The 18,805-nt window shown below is 35.1% G+C and overlaps 1 protein-coding gene across 6 annotated transcripts in view; it reads right to left on the bottom strand.

Annotated features, from left to right (window-relative positions):
* Window positions 1-18,805, bottom strand: part of WDFY4 (WDFY family member 4) — a 288,917-nt gene that overhangs the window by 109,321 nt on the left and 160,791 nt on the right. For all 6 annotated transcript variants that reach the window (XM_011355393.2, XM_011355394.2, XM_011355392.1 and 3 more), the window contains 3 exons: window positions 8,601-8,678; window positions 2,819-3,025; window positions 1,400-1,451 (listed from right to left, as the gene is read on the bottom strand). In XM_011355393.2, coding sequence (XP_011353695.1) covers window positions 1,400-1,451; window positions 2,819-3,025; window positions 8,601-8,678 — 337 coding nt within the window. The remainder of the gene's footprint in view (window positions 1-1,399; window positions 1,452-2,818; window positions 3,026-8,600; window positions 8,679-18,805) is intronic.

The following is an 18,805-nucleotide window of genomic DNA, read 5'->3' as shown; positions in this document are numbered from 1 at the left end:
TACCTGTGATCAGAGCCCAGGATCCTAACTTCTAGGCAATACTACAGACTGGCAAGTTAGCCAGTTCAGTGGAAAATCCAGTACTCAGGCACTAAATGCGATAAGATGACCAGTGCTAAGATATTGTCATTTAGGAAAGGATACGACACTAGCTGCAGCCTAGGGTACAGTAAAACTTACAGACAGGGAGTGTCTACAGTAAAAGACAGAGTCTGGTAGAAACACACAAAATCAGAAATACAGTATGTATGTCTTTGTGTCTGTTTGTGTACTTGTATGTGTGGTTTGATGGGCTCATGCCAAAATGACCTCTGAAAACAAAGCCTGGATTTTCAGCAAATTGATTCAATTAAATTCTTCCATGAAAATTATACAAATAAAGAGTATATGTAAACATAAAAAATGATTCAGAGTACTTTTTTTTTTTTAGTTTGGGCAATACAGTAATCCCCTTTATCTGTGGTTTCACTTTTCACAGTTTTAGTTACCAGTGGTCAAATACAGTCTGAAAATATTAAGTGGAAAATTCCAGAAATAAACAATTTATAACTTTTAAATTGTGCACCATTCTTATTGGCATGATGAAAACTCCAGCAATCTAGCTTCATCCTGACCAGGATGTGAATCATTCCTTTGTCTAGTGTATCCACATTGTATATTCCACACATCTGTTATTCACTTGGTAGCCTTCTCAGTTATCAGATTGCCTGTCTTGGTATCAGAGTGCCTGTGCTTATTTTACTTAACAATGGCTCCAAAGTGCAAGAGTAGCGATGCTGGCAATGCGGATATGCCAAAGAGAAGCCGTCATAAAGTGCTTTTGTACATAAAAAGGTATATATGTATAGGAAAGACATAATATATATAGAGTTAGGTACCGTCGTGGTTTTAAGCATCCACTGGCAGTCTTGGAATATGTCCCCCACGGATAAGGGGAGACTAGTGTAATAATGACTATTTTATCTGTCATTTTCATAATCAAAGAGTTTAGTGTAAAAAGTACTAAATATCTATTCTATCCATTTTTACTCAAAAACATTCTGTTATTTTCCTCCTACGTATTTTAGGTCACATACTGAATATGCATTTGATCTTTCTGGGGGCACATTTAAGGTTTTCCCAATACAGCAAATTGATGAGATAGTTCCCCCGAAAAAAATTGTTATTTTTGCAAAGTTAATATAAAATTTTCCTCCTATGGGAGTGATGAGGTCTGAAATAGGTTCTTCTTCATCTTGGGGAAGACAGTATGAAGAGAATCTTAGCACTACCAACTCTAGACTTGTAGCATTTTCTTCTTTCAAAAATATTAATTTTATATTTTTAAGAAGATATTAAATAAAACCAAGAATTGGCTTAAGTTTCAAATAAAGAATAGATAAACTGATAAACTGAATACCTTGGTTTAAAGCATTCGTTTGAGAAATATCGCCATTTCTGTCTTGGCTTTCCTGAAATAACACCAGAGAAAAAAAGAGAAATTAAATCCTGGATACTACCTATATGCACCCGCCTCATTCCACAGATTCACAGACACACACACATACACGTGACCCTTTCAAATTACTCATGTATTCAAGATTCAGATGCAAGGGGAGAAAATGCTAAATTCCTAAAGGACCACTATAAAATGCAAGTATTAATGTTCCTGAGTCAAAGGGGGAAAACCCACAGACTTCCATTAAGTAGGATTTACAGTAATTTCCAAAAATGATGCCAAAATAGGATTAGATAGCAAACTGGACTTCTGTGGTATGGGCCACCCTGTAGAGGGGATCAGGGTCCAGAGATCTGGTTCCATAGCCAACCTTTGGCTTTGTCACCTACACAATATACAAGCTACTTATCTTTCCTGCCTCCATTTCCTAAGAAATATATCAAGGGAAAAATACTGTACACCACCAGATGTTTATTAACAGTACATTAAAAATTCAAATGTCTACTGAATAAGTGAAATATAATTTTTCATTAGATTTTATAAAGGATTTACTGGGGATAAAAGATTCTGAGATTACAGACTAGAATATAAACCCATTGTCTTGAGTTGCAGTATTTGGAAAGCTGCCTTTTAGAATCCTCTTAAATCAGAATTGTTCAATGTGGAAATGAAAAACAATTAACAGAGTTTTCTATATCCACTACCAATCCAACTGGCTCCCCATCCTTTAGAAGGCAAAAATGTAAGTTTCATGACACAGAGTTCAAGCTTCATTACAGCAAACCCCCAGGGTCTGCCTAGATTCCATTGTTTGGGAATACAGTACCACTTCAATGTCATTTGGACTAAGTGGGTCACTGGCTCAGGCTTGCAGAAATAGCTGAGTTCAAGATATTTCCATTGTAAAACTTGTTATGAGATTTGCTTGTGTAATAATGCCCATAGCAGTGCTGGTCATGACTGCTCTGTGACAAATAACTTGTGTAAGCTGACAATGCCATCACATGACTCTTTCTAAACCCTAGCATCCAGATTATACCACCGGACTTTTGTGAATATCAGCGTTGTCTGGGTCAGTGGTATAAATGTGAACCACTCACCTATTCATTTACTCACGCATTTATTCATTCATTCTGGTCGTAGTTATAGCATTCTTTCTATGTTACCTGGTAAGATTAGTGATTCTTTTCTTCTGTTAAACAGCATCAAAAATAAATTAGAGCACTCTTGCCTTTAACTACATACATTTTCTCTCAACCTGCCCATATCGAAACTCTCCTGAAGCACACCAGATGAAAACAACCTGAGATGGAAAAGCTAACGAGTCACTGTCCTACATTTCTGACACTGAAGCATCATTTTCTTGCACTGAACTCTTACCTTGAGCCTTTCTGCACTCAGGGCCTCCAAAGGAGACAAGCGTCTGATGCGTTTCCTCATGCGAGCGGGTCCTTCTCTCCAGTCCAGTTCCCACCAGGAACAAGATGTGGCTTCTGCCTTCTGGCCCCACAAACCCAGCTCCCCAAAAAGCTGTTCCTGGATCCTGGCCCAGGCTTTGGCTGCCTTGATGTCACCACATTTCCGCCTCTGGGAAGCAGAAGTGCAAAGTCATCCCTGGACATTTTTCTCACAGGCCTACCTGGCCCCAAATCTCCTGAGGTGAACAGACCAAGCCCCATAATTGTCTGAGAAAATTAGCCTCTTACAGGTACCCGAGCACCCTCAGGGTGTGTAGTGTACTCTCTGGAGCCAAGACGTGGTCCAGAAAAGAAACTGGTTTCTTAATTTTGAGACCATTTAATTTAGGATGGGGGAGGGAAAAGCCATCCACCCTTTAGAATTCATACTACTGGGTGCTGGGCAGAGAGCAACAGGTTCCAAAGGCCTTGAAATTAATCATTGGAGTGGGTTAAACAGCAATTCTATAAAATGGATGGAGAATTTCATCACAGCCTCTGCCCTTCAAAAAGGACAGGGAATTTTACCACAGCCCACACCCTTCAAAAATGATACTGAAAATACTTCTTCAAGTCTTCTGGACTAGCAGTGTGGTGGGAACTAGCAGACCAGCCAGCAATGGATTGATTTGAACAAGTTCTTCCTGTCACTGGACCTCAGATTCTCTAACTGTTAAATGAGAGCTTTGGCCTAAATGATGTCTAAAGGTCTTTGAAACCCTAATATCATATGATTCTAGAATGTTCAAGAATTCTAGAATGTTCACAGAAGCTAAAACCTTTGATATTAATGAAAATAATCCCAGCTATTATCTATGAAAGTCTCATAGTTTGTATATGTGATACTTGACTATTACAACTTCTGCTAGAGTATAATTCAAACTTTTATAAAATACATTGACACGCCCAAACTGCTTTTGTATGTCAAATTCAAGTTTTGTACATCACCTGTCAAGGAAACATTTCAATTCAATTTGGGCAGTGGAATCAACTTTGTCTACAGAGTGAATTTTGCAGTTATTCAAATATTTGATGGCATTCGTTCTAAATTTTAATTTTTCAGAAACTGAAAGGTGAAACAAGAAGCACAGATTTAATAAACTTAACATAAAAAAAGAAAGAAATTCATTACCAAGTGTTAAGCTGAGCCCCTCATCTGCTGTATCTCATTTCCTCTACCCACTGGCTCCATGAGTAAAACTTAAACTTGCAAGTCATTTCTATGATCATCATAAAGAAACCAAGTCTAGGAAAGGAGACGTATCTTCTCCAAGGACAACCAGGTGACCCAGCTGAGATTTAAACCCAATTTGTCTGATTCCAAAGCCTTTGCTTAAGCCTAGAGGCTAGACTTCTTTCCTTTTCTAGTATCATTTTATTAATTCATGGTTCCTGCCAGTATTACTTCAATGACTGGTGGACATAGCAAATCTGGGCCTCTTTGGATGGGTAAATCATTCTCAGAACTTAAAAATTTTCATGAAAATATAACAGATGTTATAGTGCTTAGCACATGATCTTTGGCATCAGATAAACTTGGGTTGTCATTCTGTTTTTGCTATTCACTAGTTGTTAAATCTGAAGGAGCTTCAGCTTCCTCATCAGTCAAATTTGGTTAATAATATTACCATAATAATAAAACCATGAGTTTATGTAGGGATTAAATGAGACAATATTTTGAAAAGTTTTGTAGGGTTCCTTACATAGCTTAAGCAGTTAGTATTATTGCTGTGAATAAAGCAAGTCCTATTTCAAAACAAGATCATTTTTTTTCGCCACAGTTCTTAGATTTACATCCAAAACGGTTACAGCATTCTACACAATACTCCAATTGGTTAATAATGAACTCTAGAAAAAATGATGACTATCCAAAGCCTTTAAAAGGAATTCGGTTACATGAAATAAAAACTTGTTTGGGGATAATGTTTCAGCTCCCTGAAAATTTTCACTGTGTTTGTGGTAACATACTGAGAGCTTCATAGAGGATGAACAATCTCAAGCTATTGGGTTGTCTACCCTGAGCATCAAATCAGTCTTTTAAGAGCATCCTCTCCACCCCAAGGCTCCACTGACATAATGGTACTGCATGGCTGCCTGAGATATCAAGGCAAGTAAGTTGTCTTGATATCTGCAACCACACAGATATGTGTCAGTAGTGAGACCCCCTCAGAGATGAACGATTGTTAGTCCATGATAGAAAGCTACATGTAATCCCTGGACAGAGGACATGAGATGACTAAATAGTAAAATCCCTGAGTCCCTGCACTCGCAAAATGCTCTGTTATACCCATTTTCTGTACAATGTAAGGTTCTCTTTCAGTTTAAAGCTCAAGTGGGCCAAATGTCACACTCAGAGGCATGGATTCTGGTATGATAGAAGCAGCTATGATTTTCAGCTGAATAGAAACTCTTAGGTAGCATCATTGAGATTTGTATCTGGGCAACCTTATCCACTTTCAGTTTCTGGTGCTTTCAGTGAGGCTGAGCCCAGCCCTACTTTCAGTCACCCAACTATGGGGAATCCGAGTGATGGTGAATGGTTATAGGATGGGTAGGTGAGTATCATTCCTCAGGGTTGGTAATGGCGCTCTTTGGAGCCTATACAAAGGAGACAGTACAGAGGGTTCGGTGTATGAGTACACATTCAGGGCCACCACCCCAGTCCCAGGACACCTTTATGTGCATCAGGAGAAGTATCCCCTTGTATAGAAATAACCTACAGGTTCACAGCTCAGAAAGGAGACAGTGCCTTTGCACAAGTTAGAAAATGGTTCTCCATTCATTACATAAACCCTGCCTTGTTCTAGGATGTACAGCCTGGGAAGCAGAATGTGAGTTCCTTTCAGACTCACGTGCTCTCTCATTCATGTGCTCTGGTGCCTCAAATGCTTTAGCAGCCTCATACATTTGTGTGTGTTTGTATGTGTGTATAAGAGAGAAAGAAAAAAGAGAGAGGAGACAGATTCCTTAGAGCAGAGTTTGAATACCTGGATCCAGCTCTTCTTGAAGCCTGCTCTTTCCCTGAATTTTTTAATAAAACAAAACATTTTATTTGTTGCCTAAGCCAATTTGAGTTGAGATTCTGATACTTGGATCTGAAAGAGCTGTGACAAACCTTAATGGATATACAGACACTGAGAAAGAAGTAGCAACACACTGTTGGCCCCTAGAGAGCACAGAAAAGAGTGTGACAAAACAGTGCCCCTCACATAATAAAAGAAAGGTTATTTCTGAAATGGTGAGCACCTAGCAAAGAGCTTTAACCAGCAAAGACTATAATGTTTTAAAAACAGCATAGGCAGAAGGAAGCATTGCTGTAAATTACAATAAGGACTTGATATAAGAGTAGAACCAAAGCATCTGGACCACAAAGAAGAGAACAAATATAATTTGGAAAAGGCAAATGGAAAGCTGGGCAGGGCCAGAGTATAGGCAACTGTTTTCACCAGTACTTCTGGAGCGAAGAGAAATTTGGGAGATTAAATATCAGAATTGTCCAATTTGCTAACGATATAATGATGGAACATCATGTAATGACACTTAGGACACTGGGTCATGGTCATGTTATTTTCTCATACTGTGGGCTCTTGCCATCTCCAGTGACTTCTTAGTTGTGAGTAAAATGCCAAGTTAAAGCAGTCTTACATGACCTTTGACTGAGAGACCTGTGGGCTGGGGCCCCTAAATCTTACTATCACCTCATTGAGTGCACCTGAGAGAAGCAGTCCTTGAAGAATGTGGCAGGCTTCACAAGCCTGATTTCTTCCTGGAATTTGAACTTGACTTTTCTGGAAGTGGAGGGGGACCTGCATTGGGAAAGTGTATTGCCCCTTAAAAAAACAGGGTGAATGCTTCAGACCCCATTATCTCCTGCAGATGGTGATTACCTCTGCATTCCTTTAAACATCAAAACAATCTGTCTTAAATATTTAAACACTTGGAAAGTATCCATATGGATTAGTATCAGAATGCTGATTTTCTCAAACATACCTCAATAACTTTAAAACTCTGTATAACTTTCTCAAGTACTCTCTGAATCCCAGTCAAGCCTGCTACTAAAAATGAGCCAGGCCACCTTCAAGAAGGCTGGATTCTTTCTTTCTGGGCTCAGAGTCTCTGCTGAGGTTCTGTCCTGCCCACATGAATTTTATACCCCCAAAGCTCCTCTCCCACTCCTGCCATGCTTGATAAACTGCTTTCTTGTAAGACAGCCTTGGGGGTTATGTAGCTAAACTGTGTGTTTCTGGAGTGCAGGCTGCATATCTCACAAATTCTTATTCCAGGGGCATGTTGTGGTCTCCCAAATGAGCTTATATGGAAGGAATTAGACCAGATTATGTGGCTTAAGTTGATCAGAGCCTATTGTATTTTCCCCACCCTTGGGCACCACTGTTTCACCATTCCTAGACCTCTCACTCACCCCAATACACCTACTGGTTCCTTACACCCCACTGTTCCTCCCCTTGTAGTAGGACATCCTAGTATTGGCTTCATCACTCTGTTTGTGGTTATTTATTTACTCTTGGTCTCTCTACTGAGTTGTAAGAACCCTCAAGACATATCAGTGTCATTGTAATCTCTGCCTTTTCTACACCTAGCACAAGCTTTGGAACAGAGAAATTATAAAGTAAATAATATAATTAGTAAGCTTCTAATACTATACATTGTGTTCCATTATAAGCAATTACTTTTTAAAACTTTTATTAAAAACAAAACCAACTAAGATAACTTCTTAGCCATTCCATAATCACATATGGGGCATCTATTCCCTGCCAACTACTGTCTAGGCACTTTATAGTTGTTCTTTACCCTTAATAGTTAGGAACTATTATCCCATTTTAAAGATGAGGAACTTGGGGCTCAGACTGCAGGCCTAAGAAGAGGCAGACCTAAGATTCAAATAGAGATGTCATTGGCATGACAGCTAGTATTCTATCTAGACAGCACAGAAATTATGCTTAACGAGGTGTTTTAAATATCTAAACCTGCCCTCATTAGTGGCAACTCATTGCACTTAGGATAAGATGCAAAGCCCTAATGTGGTGACAAGCCCTATTCACTCCAGCCCTACCTCATCTTCACCCTTGTTCCTTACCAGTTCAGGTCATTCAGTCATTTCTTTCAGTTAATTGATAATATGTAGCTCTTTCCTGACTCTGGATCTTTCACACATGCCCTCTCCTTAGCCAAAAACACTTCCTCAAAACACCTCAGACCATTTCCTTCTTCTTCAGACCTCAATGTAAAAGTCACTTTCTTAGAAAGGGCCTCTTATCTGCCCAAATTAAGGTCTTTCCCTGTTATAATCTCTCCTTGTATCTGTATTTTCCATGGCTACTGCTCATCACAAGTCATAATGATGTATTTATTTGTGCAGTTGTTTAATGTATATTTTTCCTTTATAGTGAAGATATCTGAGAATGAGGCCCATGTCTGTGTTTACAATTGTGTCTCTAGCTCCTAGCAAAGGATCTGAGACACCCTGAGTATATGAGTGGATTAATACATTTCCTATCTCCTCAGTTGCTTCAAGTGTAGATCCAAATCCTCACGCACAGTTCATGCAAGTTAGACTGAATTATTGACCACCAATTATTGATTTAAGCAGTCCAGAATTTAGACAAAAGTCCCTTCTGATTTTTTATTTTAGGTTCAAGGTAGATCCCAGTTTATTGTGTAGAGAAAGGAACTGTTTTGTTTTTTACCTGCACATGGTCTTTGTATAAAGATGCATAGAGCTCCTGACCTCTTCTTCTGTAGTTCTCGATACACAACACAAAGTTCTAGAGAAGAGAGAAAACAAGTCACAGTTTAATGATAGTTGTGATTTTAGATAAGAATACTTGCAGGATTTGCTGGTCAAATCAATAACAATCACATGAACGAATATTTCATCTACACTGATACACTCACATACACACATACATGTCTGTGAAATATTTCTACTTTCAGCTATGATGAGTTAGCTGCAGCAAATTAATCTTCCTCCCAAGAATAACTTTAAAAGCTATATTTGAATAATCTGCTTTAGAACAGCAGAGTGCTACCAAGAGGGCCAAGAATTAAGGAACCAAGATCTTGAAGAAAAGGAAACTCACTGAGATGTGCCCAATGCCCAATATCTGTGGGTTTTTTTTTCCCTTGAGATATTTTCAAGTTTGCAAATAGCAGAAAAGGCCGAGAAGCTAAAGTGATGGCTAAGAAGTAGAGAAGCTTAGCAGAGCTTTTCAAAATCTCAGGTGGCTAAAGAGACAAAAATTAGAGTTCAAGCTCACCAAATCATTTAGAACATAAGGGACCAAGAGCCCAGAAATAGGACAATCGAGAGAAATAAGCCCAGCTTTCTAAATTAATGTTCCCCTTTAAGCAGTTGTTGATTGATAAACAGTGTGGAGTTGAGAGGCTGAGAAAATAGTAAAGCTTCCAGCAGTCTCAGTTTCTAGAAATCACCAGGAGTTGGCTTTAAGGGAGGTCTCTGAAGGGTTGCACCATAGAGATCAAGGTAGGCTGGAAACAAACCAGTCCTTACAAAGCTGAAACCCAATTTTCAATAGCTCAACCTCTAAGTATATTATGGTGATCACTGTTACTACAAATGCATGCCAGAAGACAAAGTAACTCTTCTCTGGAGAAAGATCACATCATCTGAGATGTTAATTGAGAATTTGTATACAAAATGTTCCACAATCAAGCAGAAATTATTACATTGCCCATAAAAAGGATCAACAGACAAATAAACAATAAAAACATACCCACATGTATGCAGATATTAGAGTTATCAGACATGAATCTTAAATTAATGCAAATAATATGATCAAAAATGTAATATGGAGAATTTTGCAAAAGACATGTAATATGAAAAATAACCAAATACAAATTATAAATTTGTAAAATAAATTAATCGAAATGAGAAACTTTATGGGTAAGTTTAACAGCAGAGTGAACACAACTGAACAGAGGATGAGTAAACTTGAATAAATATCCTTGCTAAAAGTATAATGAGATAAAAATATGGAAAATATTTAAAAGATAGAGAGAGTTAGATACATGTGTAATATGGAGAAAGCATCCTGCTTATTAGAATTGGAGTATCAAAAGAAGAGGAGAGAAAGATGGATCAGACTCAATATGCAAAGTTAATGAGTATTTTCTGAAATCAATGAAAGTCATAAACCACAGATTTAACAAATTCAACAAACATAAAACAAGAAAAATACAAAGAAAACCACACATAAGCTCATCACAGTAAAACAAAAAAATGAAAGGTAAAAAATATTCAAAAACACAGAGAAAAAGTCATATTATCTTTAAAGAAAGACAGTGAAAGAATGTAGAATGTAAACTATTCCATACTGAAACACAAAATATAGGAATAAATGATGGAAGAATCAACATAGTAAAAATGACCTTATTATCTAAAGCATTATACAGATTTAATGCAATTCTCATCAAAATCTCATCGGCATTTTTTAAAGGAATAAAAAAAAAAATCAACAGATTTGTATGAAAGAGCAAAAGACCCCGAACTGCCAAAGCCATCTTGAGAAAAAAAGATAAAAATGAGACTGGATGCATCACTCTGCCTGACTTCAAACTATACCACTAAATGACAATAATCAAAACAGCATGGTATTGGTAGAAAAACAGACACACAGACCAGTGGAACAGAATTGAGAGTTCAGAAATAAACCCATGTTTGTTTGGGCAAATAATTTTTGACAGAAAAAGCCAAAAACATACAGTGGAGAAAGGAAAGCCTCTTCAATAAATGGTGCTGGAAAAACTTGAAAGCCACCTGCAAAAGAATGAAACTAGACTATTGTCTATTACCACACACCAAAATTAACACAAAATGGATTACAGACCTGAAACAATAAAATGCATAGAAGAAAACATAGGAACTAAACTCAAGGACCTTGGACTTAAAGAGGATTTTATGAATTTGATCTTAAAGGCAAGAGAAGTAAAATAAAAAATAAATGAAAGAGACTACATCAAACTAAAAAGCTTTTGCACAGCAAAAGAAACTGTCAACACGGTAAAGAGACAACCATCCGAATGGGAAAATATATGTGCAACCAACGCCTCCGATATCTAAAAGGGCCTAATATCTAAAATATAAAAAGAACTCATATAACTCAATAACAACAAAAACAAAAAAAAATCCCATAAAAAAAATGGGCAGAGGAACTGAACGGATACTTCTTTCAAGAGGACATAACAAATGGCCAACAAACATATATAAAGATGCTCAACATTCCTAGCTATTAGGGAAATGCAAATCAAAACCACAATGAGATACCATCTCACACCTGATAGAATAGCTGTTATCTACAGGACAAGTAATAACAAATGTTGGAGAGGATGCAGAGAAAAAGGAACCCTTATATACTGCTGGCAGGACTGCAAATTGATACAGCCACTATGGAAAACAGTATGGAGATTCCTCAAAAAACTAAGAATTGATCTACCGTATGATCCAGCAATCCCTCTACTAGGTATTTACCCCAAAGACTAGAAAACTCATGTCCGAAAAGATATTTGCACACCAATGTTCATAACAGCATTATTCACAGTGGCCAAGACATGGAAGCAACCAAAGTGTCCTACAACAGATGATTGGATAAAGAAGCTGTGGTACAGCCATAAGAAGAGATGAAATACTGTCATTTGTGACAACATGGATAGACCTCAAGATAATCATGCTAAATGAAATAAGCCAGACAGAAAACGTTGAAAACCACATGATATCATTTATATGTGGGATATAAACCTAAAAGCAACAAACAAATAGGACAAACAAGCAGAGGCTCGTGGGCATGGACAATAGACCAGTGGTTACTAAAGGATATGGGGAAAAAGGGGAGAACGGAGGTAGATAGGGCAAAAGGGGTCAAATATGTGGTGACAGAAAGAAATCTAACTATGGGAAATGAACACACATGCAATATATATACGCCTTACTGTTGAATTGTACACCTGAAACTTACTGGATTTTGTTAAGCAATGTCACTAAGACTAATTAATTAATTAATTAATAAAAAAAGAATAAATGAAAAACTATGGAAATAATAAATATATTACTATATCTAAATGAATATTGGCTGTTGGAAGATAATTTCTTATGCTTAAAAAGTATGAATGAGGTAAATGAAAGAAAAGTATTGTTTCTTTAATTAAAATTCATAAAATGGGGCTAATTTACATTAAACTCTAATAAAGCAACTATGTATTTTATAATTTTTAGAGTATCCACAAAAAAATAACAAAAAATGTGTAATATTCAGCTAATAGAAGGGAAGTAGAATAATCTTAAATAGCTGAGAATATGTTGAAAGAAGAAAAAAGAACAAACAACAGATATTACAAATGAAAAATAAACATTAAAGTGGAATTAAAATAAAAATATCATTAAATATAAGTGGACTATGCTCCAAATAAAAGCTTAACAGAGTTACATCGGATCAATAAACAAAACCTGAGTAAATTCTGCATACAAGAAACACTCCATGAAAATAAGGACAGAGAAAGTTGAAAGTAAAAGGTTGAAAAAATATAAAATGTACAAATATTAACCAAGAGAAATATAATATCACAATATATTATTTTCAGGTGTAGAAAATACACATTTACATAACCTACAAAGTAATCACCTTAATAAATTTAGTACCCATCTGACACTTATTCACAATTACCGTAATATTATTAACTATATTCTCTATGCTGTACTTTACATTCCTATAACTATTTTTATAACTGGCAACTTGTATATCTTAATCCTGTCCTCTTTTTCATTCATTCCTTTCGTCTGGCACCCATCAAAATGTTCTCTGTATCTACGAGTTTGTTTCTGTTTTGTTCATTTATTTTGTGCTTTAGATTCCACATATAAGTGAAATCATGTGGTATTTGTCTTTCTCTGTTTGACTTAATTTTACTTAGCATAATACTCTCTAGGTCCATCCATGTCGTTGCAAGTGGCAAGACTTCATTCTTTTTTATGGCTGAGTAATATTCTATTGCCTATATGTACCACAATTTGTTTATCGATTTATCTATTGATGGACACTAAAGTTGCTTCCATATCTTGGCTATTGTAAATAATGCTGCAATGAACATAGAGGTGCATATGTCTTTTCTAATTAGTGTTTAAATTTATTTGGATAAATACCCAAAGAAAGACGTGGAATTGCTGGGTTATATGGTAGTTCTATTTTTAATTTTTTGAGGAAACTCCATACTATTTTCCATAGTGGCTACACCAATTTATAATCCCACCAAAAGTGCACAAGAGTTCCCTTTTCTTCACATCCTTGCCAATATTTGTTGTTTGTTGATTTATTGATAATAGCTATTCTGACAGGTGTGAGGTGATATCTCATTGTGGTTTTGATTTGCATTTCCCTGATGATTAATGAATTTGAGCATCTTTGCATATGTATATTGGCCATCTGTATGTCCTCTGGAGAATGTCTACTGAATTCATAATTTAAACACTCCTGTCAAATTTCCAGGTCCAAATGGTTCCACTTAAGAATTCTGTGAAATATTTAAGCAAAAATTAATGTAAATTTTATAAAATATCTTCCAGAAAATAGAAAAGATAGGCACATTTTCCAACTTATTTTATGACCTAGCAATATCTTTATATGCTAATACAAAAATCTTCAACAAAATATTAGCGAAGATAATTTAGCAATACATAAAAATAATTATATACGATGACTAAATGAGGTTTATTCTAGGAATAGAAGGTTGGTAAATAACTCAAAAAGTGATCAATGTAATCTACCCTATTTGTAAGTTAAAGAAGAGAATTACATGATCAGATCAATTGATGCAGAAGAGCATTTGACAAAATTCAAAATTCATTCATGATAGAACTCTCAGAAAACTAGAAATGCAGGGGAACTACCTCAACTTGATAAAGAGTATCTATATAAAAACTCTACAGGTAATACTATACTTAATGTGAAACAATGAATTCATTGTAAGATTGGAAATAAAGCAAGGATGTCTGTTTTTGCAGTTCTCATTCAACAAAGTGTTCAAAGTTCTTAGATTTTACACCAAAAGCATGATTCATAAAAGGAAAAAGTAATGAATTGGATCTCATCAATGTAAAAAACTTTTGCTCTGCACAAACCCATGTGAATAGGATGTAATGACAAGCTTCAATGTGGGATAATATTTGCTAGCCATATATCTATCAAAGGACTAGATCTAGAATAATATATAAAAATCTCTTAAAACTCACTAGTAAAAAATAATCCCATTAGAAGATGTGCAAAAGACAGGAACAGACATTTTACTAAAGAAAATATACAGATGGTAACTAAGCATGTGAAAATATGTTGTACACCATTATCTTTTAGGAAAATAATAGTAAAAATTACAAGATATTACTACATACATATCTGGGTGGCTAAAATTAAAAAGTGACAACACCATATGCTGGTGAGGATACAGAAAAACATATGAATTACTCATACATTGCTGGTGGGAAAAAGGTCAGTATTTTTTTTTAAATATAACTATCACAAGATCTAGCTGTTGTGCCCCTGGAAATTTATCTCAGTGAAACGAAAACTTATACTTGCACAAAAACCTATGCGTGAATGTTTATAAAAGTTTTATTCATAATAGAAAAAAACTGGAAAGAACCCAGATGTTCTTCAACAGGCGAATGCTTAAATATACTAGGATACATTCATACCATGGAATACTTCTCAACAAGAAAAAGAAATGAGCTGTTGATACATGCAACAATCTGGATGAATCTGCACAGAATTATGCTTAGTGAGAAAAGATAATCACAAAAAGTCACATACTGTACAATTACATTTAAATAACATTTTTGAAGTGACAAAATTATAGAAACGAAAAAGGATTAGTAGTTATGAGGAGTTAAGTTGTGTGTTCAGGAAAGAAGTGGGGATGGCTATAAAAGGGCAACGTAAGAGATTCTTGTAGTGATGAAATGTTATGGTCGTGATATTGTACTACAGTTTGCAAGATGATACTATTGGGGAAACTGAGTAAATGATACATGAGATCTTGCTATATTGTTTCTTATAACTGCACATGAATCTATAATTCTCAAAATAAAATGTTTAATTTAAAAAAGTTATTGAAGTCTTTATCTTACCATTAAAAAAAAGGTATTCACATCCAGAAAATACAAATTACTATAAATCAAATAAGGAAAAATTTAGAATATTCAGTAGAATTTTTTAAAGAAAAACTGAATAGGTACTTCATAAAAAAAAGGATGTCTCGATGGGCAATATATATATGACGTGGTGGACAATCTTATTTGTCACCTGGAGAATACAAATTAAAATGATGATAAGACTATCTAAAATTCAAATAGGCTTATAATATCATGTTATGACTATGATATGAAGCAAATAGAACTCTCTTACACTGTTAAACTACTACAACCATTTGGAATGTTATTGAGTAGTGTCTTAAAAGGTGAAGGCATGCATACCCAAAGATGCAGCAATTTCATTCCTAGAACACAAATTCATACACATGTTCCAAAAGACATCTGAGATAGTGTTTATAATAGTAGTGTTTGAAGTAGTCCCAAACTTGGAACCGTGCAAATGTCTATCAGTAATAGACTGGATAAATAAGTTGTGATATATTTATATATTGAATATCCAATAGTAATAGTTGTTAAAATATGGTCCATGAATCCTTAGGGGTTTCTAAGACCTGTTTCAAGGGATCTGTAAAGTCAAAACTATTTTCAAAATATTAGGACATCTTTGCCCTTTTTCTGTGTTGACATTTGCATTCATGGTCCAAAAGCAACAGGGAGTAAAACTAGTGTCATAACCCAAATCAAGGAGTTGGCACCATCTGTAAAATAATTATTGTATGTATTCCTCACAACTAGGAACTAATAGGAAAAAAAGAATGTTCGCTTAAGAATGTCATCAATAAAACAGTAAAAATGGTCAATTTTATTAAGTCTCAATCTTTGAATACACTGTTTTTAATAGTCTGTGTGATAAAATGAAAAGTATGCATAAAGCACATATTCTGAATACCTAAAACATGATGGTTGTTCCAAGAAAAAGAACCTATATAATTGTTAGAGTTGTGATTGGAACTAGCTGCTTTTGTCATAGAACAGCATTTTTATTCGAAAGAATGATGGACAGAAAAAAGTTACAATTAAGACTTAAGTATTTAGCAGATAGTTTCTTGAAAATAAAAAACCCATTATCTCAAATAACCCAACTGACAGTATTTGCTTCCAAAGGTAAAATTTGAATTTCAAATTTCAAATATTAGAATGTTGGAAAACTTGTATCTACCTCTCAGAGCTTGACAGTTTCCCAGTAGCTAAAGAGTTTCATGATTTTTCCATATTGCATAATGAAATGTGTCAACAGTGGGAGATCTATGTAACTCAGGTATCCAATATTCCAGTGCATGTTATATGCATGTTTCAATGCATGTTCCAAAATCATGTGTGGGTTAAAATATTCATTCAAAGTACAAGATAGTGCAATACATTTTAATGTAACTTAGTACAAAACTTTGACTGATAAAGGTTTGCAGTAACCTTTAAGAAACTACTACTTGTTGAATTTTGATGTAGTTTCAGAAAAGAAAATAATTTTCTGGAAAGGCCATTAAAGTACTCCTTTCTTTTTCTAACTACGTATCTGTGGGAAACTAGGTTTTCTTTATATATTTCAACCAAATAAAAATATTACAACCGATTGGAAAAAAAGCAGATATAAGAATCCAGCTCTCTTCTATTAACTCAGATAGCTATTAAAGGAATTTGTAAAAATTAAAACAGTAACTATCTTTTAACAATTTTTGTTTTCAAAAATATAGTTATTCATTTAAAAGACTATTTATATTTACACATAAATATTTACACATAAATATAAATAGTCTTTTAAATGAATAACTATATTTTTCAAAACTGTTGTTTGTAAATGAATTAAATGCATTATTTTAAAATTCTCTTTAAATTTCTAATATGGTACAATCTACATAATAGATAATTATAATACATAATCAATAGATATAATCTAAATAAATGACAGCTCTTTTGAGTCCTCAATAATTTTTAAGAGTGTAAAGGAGTCCTAAGACCAAAAAGTTTGAGATCTCTATGAAAATGTTGCTCTGCTACTATGAAAATAAATGAACTACTATTTCATGCAATGACATGTATAAATTTCACACACACAAACATTGTTTGGAGTGAAATAAGCTAGACAGAAGAGTATATTTCATTTATATAAAAGTAAATAATGTAGAAAACTAATGTATGATGTTAAATACCAGGAGTGTGGCTACTTTTGGTGTAGAAGGGACCAGTGACTAGAATGCATGCAGAGAATGAGGGGTGCTTCTGGAGTGCTATTAATGTATTTTTTATCTGGGTAGTCACATGTTTACTCTGTTAAAATTCTTAAATCTGTATATCTGTGATTTGAATACTTTTTTCTATGTATGTTATACTTCAATAAAATAAAAAAGTATTTATCATCAAAGATTCAGAAATATGAAAACAATATAATTTTCAAAACCCCAATTACTGTTTTGGAGTAGTGGGAATAGAGTGATTTCTTTCTTTTTTTTTTTCTTTTCTTTCTTTCTTTTTTTTGTTTGCAAAATTTTCCTTAATATTTCTGTTACATGTTTATATGAATTTCTAAGTAAAACAATCATTATGAGCATCACAAGTGACATAAAATACTGAAAAATTTGACTAATTGTACATCTAAGGCAGAAGCCCAGACTTTCTTCTAAGATGATGCTTTGGAGACATGCAACAAGGGAAGAGAACTCTTGGGGAGAACTTGGACACAAGCAGCTCCTCCCAAATAGTAAATGTCCTATCTTGCCAAAGAGGGATGGGCCTTGTTTGACTGGCCCCAGGGAGTTAAGTAGGACTAGGGTAGGAAGTTTCAAGCAGGCAGACTTCAGCAAGATATAGAAAAAAATATTCAGACTTCTATATTTTTCTGAGTGTTTCCGAATGAGCGTATGGGAAGTACAAAGAGTAGAAGTCAAGACATCTTGATTATTGAACCTTACTAGCCACATTACATGGGCAAACAACTTAATATTTCTGACATTTGATTTTTCATCTATAATATGAGGTTAACAGTGCCTCCTTTGTCTGAAGAGATGTTATGCATATAAGATGAGACAGTAGAAAGAACTTCATAAACTGAATAGAGTTACCCAGAGAGACTATTTTGGTGTAAGTCATGGATAAGATCAACTGAAAACAATTGACCTAAATGGTCTCTTCAAAATTAATACTGATAGAAAATTCTATATGAGTTTATAGTTATAAATCACCTTTACTTTTCAAATAAATACCCTGTCTACAATAGTTGCGGCCCAAGGGTGTTGATATCCTTGCTCAGATACTCCATTTCCAGCTTCATATTTACTCTCTGTTGTTAAGCTCAGCAAAGGTTCATTGTTCATGTACTATTTTTCAGCACTGGGCTACACAAATGAACCCATATCTGGTTTTGTGGAGCCTAATGGAAGAGACAGATGGTTATGAGCTGACGTGGCCAATATTGAGACAGAGCTATGCACAGGACAGGATGACGCAGGATGCAGGACACAGAAGAAGAGACCTTGACATGAATCAGGTTCAGAGAAGGCTCCTTGACTAAGATGTTGCTTTAGCTGATTGTTGAATGAGAGGTTTTCAATAGAAGCCTGACATGATCCCATCAGCATTTTTGATAGCTCACTCTGATAGCAGTTTGAAGAATGGATTTAATAAAGGAAGTAGGGAGCTGGAAGTAGGGAGCCCCCTTAGAACACTATGATGACAACACATGTGAATTTTCACACCACAGAATGAATGACGTGAAAGAGTCTAATTCAAGAGCTATATGAAAAG

The sequence above is a fragment of the Pteropus vampyrus genome, unplaced genomic scaffold (assembly GCF_000151845.1).
Source record: "Pteropus vampyrus isolate Shadow unplaced genomic scaffold, Pvam_2.0 Scaffold20, whole genome shotgun sequence".
Taxonomy (NCBI): Eukaryota; Metazoa; Chordata; class Mammalia; order Chiroptera; family Pteropodidae; genus Pteropus; species Pteropus vampyrus.
The sequence above is the reverse complement of the archived record's forward strand: the minus strand, read 5'-3'. Positions and strand labels throughout refer to the sequence as shown.